Source organism: Mesitornis unicolor, unplaced genomic scaffold (assembly GCF_000695765.1).
Source record: "Mesitornis unicolor isolate BGI_N332 unplaced genomic scaffold, ASM69576v1 scaffold11915, whole genome shotgun sequence".
In the NCBI taxonomy this organism is placed as follows: Eukaryota; Metazoa; Chordata; class Aves; order Mesitornithiformes; family Mesitornithidae; genus Mesitornis; species Mesitornis unicolor.
Window position 1 is genome coordinate 26,488 of NW_010187529.1, and position 6,000 is coordinate 32,487.

The window sequence follows — 6,000 nt, forward strand, 5'->3', positions numbered from 1 at the left end:
TTTTGTAAAATAAAGAATTGGTAGTGTTCCTGCCTTCAGGAACATTGTCTCCTAACTATGAGTTAGACATTTCAGTTTAAACTCTTGAGCCCTGTTCTGAAAATGTGCTTTTTCCCCTAGTGTGCAGAACAAGCCTTTGTAACTAACAATAAAAACATAATAAGCAGTTTCGGCCTTGGGCAGAGGCTAGCTCAGCAGCTATCTACTATGTTATTTTTTAACAATATCCTGAAGCTATGGATCTGATTCTCTTCTTCAGTCTTTAGCCAAGTGGCTTTGCTGCTTTTAATTTGAATTTTTAGTAGAGTACAATGTGAACTGTTGTAGTGCATCTGATGTAACCTTGCAGCCAATGCATGGAGGATAGCAAATGGCAACTGAAAAACACTAAATGAACTGGCTGGCATCCTTCTGGACCAGAACTGCGAACGGGTGTTGTAGTTCAGTAGGAGTAGCAATGGTCGGATCCTGGGGTTTCAACCAAATTGTCATTATAAGTAGGCAGACCCTGGTAAGAATTATAAAGGTAATGCCCATACATTCATTTAGGAGTACAGCATTTTATAAGTGTTTATTTTACACAAAGATGTTTGGCACATGTCACTGAAGTAGAGATTTTACAGTAGCACATACATCATTATATAGCAGTAGTACATAGCTCAAGGAAATTATAATAACCTCTCAGAATACACCAAATGTAGTTTCAGTTTTCCTGTCTGCTACTTTTTTCTGTATCATTCTGTCTCTGATTACATGGCTTGATACTCCATAGGAGATGTGTAACTCAGTGATGTCAAAGTTGGTTAACTGACTATTTTACTTTTTGTCCTATGAGAACAAAAGTAAAAGAAAAAAGACAGGAGTACTTAATTCATAGATGAAATAGCAATGCCTTTGGATCTAGTTTTAATATAATATTGGATAAGTGGGTTTGTATGTGGATGTGTTCTTCATCTGGATTCAAAAACTCTAGCTTTGTAGATGGCTTGCTTTTCTATATGCTGTTAAAGATATGCAGGGAGATAAGATGGCATAATTTAACACCTATGTTCATTTGGTAATGCAGCTTTAAGGTCTTCACCTTCAAAGAAACGGTGCAATTCCATCACAGCCCTAAAGGCAACATCACAAGAAATAGTGTGTGCGGTTAGCCAGGAGTGGAAGGATGAGAAGCGTGGCATTCTTGCTGAAGGACAAAGCTATGCCAGCCTTGATGAAGAAGGTAATGTCAAATAAACAGCCTAAATAGTGGTTTTTAAAGGAATTTAGTATAAGCTGTAGGTGCCCTGTAACTAGAAAGCTTCCATTCTGACTGATCTTTCAAAACTTGAGAGTCAGGTTATTCTCATGAAAAGAGTTGTTAGTTGTATTTGGCAGATTGGACCTTCAGGAGCAAGAGGAAGTCAGAATCAAGGTTATATAGTATTATGTTAATCTTTTGGATTTCAGGAGATCCTAAAGAAATTTATCCAACTGAGGTAGAAGATCAAGGCCAGTGTCAGTGTTATTCTTTTCACTGACTTTTGAACAAATGTATCACATGAAGTGTTTTAAAGCTCAGTTCATTGACCCCACAGTCCTTTTGAGGAGAGGGGCTTTGCCCCTTTCAGACCTCATCTGTAGCCAGGCTTAAAGAAGAACCAGTTGCTTAATCCCATCTGAAAACTGGGCCCTGGAAGTGTGAGACCAGTCCCAGAATTTAGAAAAATGCATCAGATATTCATACCACTGTTTAGTATTTGACCTTGGGGTTGCACTGTATTCTGCTGAATGTACTGGCTAGCAGCTAAAGTTTGCCTTGTAACACAAAAAAGTGCAGGTATGGAAACATGAATATTACAGTCTTAGCAATTTAGACTTATTAAGAAGCTTCAAGAAGCTTTTGAGAGCACTATGTGACTCCATACATTTGCATAAATGTTCTTGGACTCAATTTGAACTGAAATTTATTAATCTTGTTCTTTATTTTTGTGTATGCAGTACTAGGTTCACACCACCGGCCGGATCTAGTGCCAAGCACTCCATCTCTGTTTGAAGCAGCTTCCTTGGCAACTACAATTTCTTCTTCTTCCTTGAATGTAGATGAGCATTATCAACGTGATCAACCTATGCTCTATTCTAGCAGGTAAAGGCTGTATATGTGATAGAGGATTCCCCACTGTTTTGCTAAAAGTCTGATGATGTGTGCAATGGAAGGGGACTCTGAAAGAAAAAGCAGAAGGGGCAAGTGTCTTGGTCGCTTAGTCTTGAGCCTCTGTAGTGAATGAGGGGTGCCATAAGCCCATAGGATTTGTTATGTATTTGTTTGTTATTATATGTATCATGATTAGGGTCACAAAACGGAAAGCATAAAGACAGCAAAAAAAGTTATAGTATACTTTGAATTTTTTGTCATGTTCCAAAATTAAACTAAGCATTAAAAACTTGCTTAGGCCTTAGTCTGTGCCATAAAGCAAATTACATTAAGATCACAGTACTAAACACTTTTTCTAACTTGGCTGTAGACTAAAGCAGTTGCAGAAAACTGTGATGTGCTTGGAAAAGGGACTAATTTTCAAGTTGATCTTTATTCTGAATGTACAGTGCTGAATAGTCTGCTGTAAGTTCTTTCAAAATTACCATTTTCTGAAGTGAATTTTTGTGAAACTTCACATGTTTTCAGTTAATTGATTATCCTTATCTTACAAAATCAGATTGGAGCTGCAGTGTCTGCGGTCCAGGTTTATGTACTTTCAGTTCAGCAGTACAGCAGGGCACATTCTCTAACACAGCACACCTTACACCAGCACCCATAGATCTGTGGCTCTCTTCATGTCTTGTGTCAAAACAGAAGACCTTGCCCTGTAGCCAGGGGATCTGCCAAGGGGACTGACCAGCTAATGCCCTTGCTGGTCTAGATGTATCCTCTTCAGCTAGGGCTCGGTGGCAGCTTTTTCTCCTGACCAAGTACTGGTTCATGTCACAGTCTCAGTACGTATGATTCACAAGCATTAGCTTCTCTGTCATAGCTGGGGACTTTTCTTTTAGGATTTGAAAAAGCTGCTAAGTATGCTCAGTATTAAACTATTTTCCCCAAGATTATTCTGGACGCTTGCAGTTTTGTACCCATCTCTGCTTTCTGCATCAGTGCAAGGAGGTCCTTCCTTCTTCATGGCACTAAATAATATATTCAGCTGAAGTTTTATTTATGTTTTTATGGTACATTGGAGGAACTTCAGTCCTCCCATGGGAAAAGCTGGCAGGGAAATAAAACCACCAAAACCCCATGCTACAGTGATGCATTGAGCTGTAGATGTCGTAGGTTTTTCTCACTGGAGCCCTGCTTTTGAGTATTACAAAATGTTGTGATGCAGGACTCATCACTTTGCCATTTGTCTCTGATAAACAGAAAGCCTTAATGAATCATTTGTTTACAATGTAAACCTGCTTTCAGTCTTTAAATATGTAATTTACAATGACATTCTGCTTCAAATTATTTAATAGCGTTAGAGTTTGGCATCTTCTTCATCAGGCTTTTTTCTCCTCCTTCAAAGTGTCCTGGCACAAAGTAGAGAGTTCACAAATTTCCTTTTAACCAGTCAGAAATCTCTGGTTAAGATAATAAAGGGAGATAATCCCATGTGCATAGTATTAACACAGTATCTGTACAGCTCCTTGATTCCTGTTAGTGTTAACAAGCAGTATGTGCCTATACCAGTGAGAAGACAGATGCTGTTACTTGCCTCATTGGAGAGCAGTAATACTTTTGGATACCTTGAAGCACACACTGTATTTTTAACTTTGTTTTCATGGAATTACCCTCAATTTCTATCAACCATGAATGTAATCATTCTCCAAGGAGAGGGAAATGGCATTTTGGATGAGAGAGGAGCTCAGCACCATCTCTTCTTGGGGGTAGGAAGTGAGGAGCTACTGCCAATGTGGTTAAACAAACAGAGGTGACTTGCTGAGCCAGAGCTGGTGTCATATGAGGAGGGTTTATGTAGACCTGGCTTGCTACAGATTAGAACTAGCATGACTTAGTGGTAAATAATGCAGAGCAACATTTAGGAAGTTGTAATTAAAGCAAAAAAGAGAGACTGAGCAGCAGTCATAAACGTACAGCTTATTAGCAGTGTTTTTCCAGACTGCTTGCTGATTATTTTTCACAAAGTTACCCCTTAGTCCTTGAAGGGTTAGAGGAAACTTAGGATGTTACCCAGGCAGTGTGAAGAGGAACTGGTAGAAGTAGTTCCTTTTACTTTCCTTTTAAAGTTCCTAAAACTTCATTCACTGATAAAGGAGTAGAGGGGAGAGGAAAATGGCTGTATTTTTCAGCACAAAAGGAACTTTATCTAAAAAGGGAAGTAAAAAGGAAAAAAAAAGGACAAATATGGTGTACGTTATTCAGCAAATGTAGGCTTTCTTGTTTGTCAGAAGACAGCTGGTTTCTGTTCTGTGAAGCTGTTTCTGCATCAAGTGGTTCTGTCATAAGCAATGTTACGTATTCATTTGTTAAGAGAACAGAATTGACAATTTGTTGCTTCTATTAAAATTGTCAAAGATTTTCCACTCCTCCTCAAGGATTATATTTGCTGGAGAGACATTTTAGTACCTAAGTGGTCTATTTTCCACTAAAGTATATGTTCAATTTTAACTCCAAATACACTTCTTTGACAGGTTTTATTTCTTTATCTAAGGAAATGTAATAGCAGAAGTGATAACAGATTTGTCCCATCCTCCAGGTAAAGTCTTCCTAATAAGTACTGATGAATTAAATTAAAGATGACAAATCTGAATGTCCTGAGCAGTATGACTGTTGTGTCAGATTACATGGTCACTGAGGAAAAATTGGAGAAACATGGATTTGATGGATTGAACATTCGCTGGTTAAGGAATTGGCTAGATGGTCACACTCAAGGAGTGGTGGTCAATGGCTCGATGTCCAGATGGAGACCAGTGATGAGTGGCGTTTCTCAGGGATCAGTACTGGGACTGGTACTGTTTAACATCTTTGTCGGCGAGATGAACAGTGGGATCGAGTGCACTCTCGGCAAGTACGTGCATGACACCAAGCTGGGTGGTGCAGTTGACAATCTGGAGGGAAGGTGTTGACAGGTCACTATCACAACGAGAAAAACTTACCTAGTTGCAGATAAGCAGGCACTTCTTTATTGCTGCACTGGGGAGACACAGAGGGTAGCTCCTCTAATTGTGCTCTGGCGCACATACATTTTCACAGCCTATTTCTACGTTTTTAACAAAGTGAAATCATACGAACATGCATAAGATGATCACCTTTTACTCTGTCCCTCACCTTGATTGGTTCCCCACTACCACGCCATATCAGACATTGAATTACCCCTATATGCTTTTGACATGGAGAGAAAAGAAAAGTTATGGCCTATTCTTCTCGTACCCTTCCAAGCACCTGTTGTACACATACCCCGCTTCCTTTTTAACTTTCTAGAGGTCATAGTGTTCTTTTAATTCTACAGCTGAAACAAATGCCTACTTTAATCAGCCAGAATTTTCTCATGACTATAACAAAGGGATGCCATCCAGAGGGACCTGGGCAGGCTGGACAGGTGGGCCCATGCCAACCTTCATGAAGTTCAACAGGGCCAAGTGCAAGGTCCTGCGTCTGAGTAGGGGCTATTCCAAGCACAAATACAGGCTGGGTGGTGAATGGATTGAGAGCAGTCCTGAGGAGAAGGACATGGGATTGTTGGTTGATGAGAAGCTCAACATGAGCCAGCAGTGTGCACTTGCAGCCCAGAAAGCCAACAGCATCCTGGGCTGCATCAAAAGAAGTGTGGCCAGCAGGGCAAGGGAGGTGATTCTGCCCCTCCACTCAGCTCTTGTAAGACCTCATCTGGAGTACTTTGTCCAGCTCTGAGGCCCTCAACATAAGAAGGACATGAAGCTGTTGGAGTGGGTCCAGAGGAGGGCCACGAAGATGATCAGATGGCTGAAGCACTTCCACTATGCCACTATGAAGACAGGCTGAGAAAGTTGGGG

The 6,000-nt window shown here is 40.2% G+C and overlaps 1 protein-coding gene across 1 annotated transcript in view; it reads left to right on the forward strand.

Moving 5' to 3' along the window:
- LOC104541421 (phosphatidylinositol 4-phosphate 5-kinase type-1 beta-like) overlaps positions 1-5,036 on the forward strand; it is a gene marked incomplete at both ends in the record, with an annotated part of 29,714 nt that extends 24,678 nt beyond the window's left edge. Inside the window, 3 exons of the mRNA XM_010185478.1 lie at positions 1,067-1,222; positions 1,981-2,125; positions 4,791-5,036. Coding sequence (XP_010183780.1) covers positions 1,067-1,222; positions 1,981-2,125; positions 4,791-5,036 — 547 coding nt within the window. The remainder of the gene's footprint in view (positions 1-1,066; positions 1,223-1,980; positions 2,126-4,790) is intronic.
- Between the last annotated feature and the right edge of the window lie 964 nt (positions 5,037-6,000).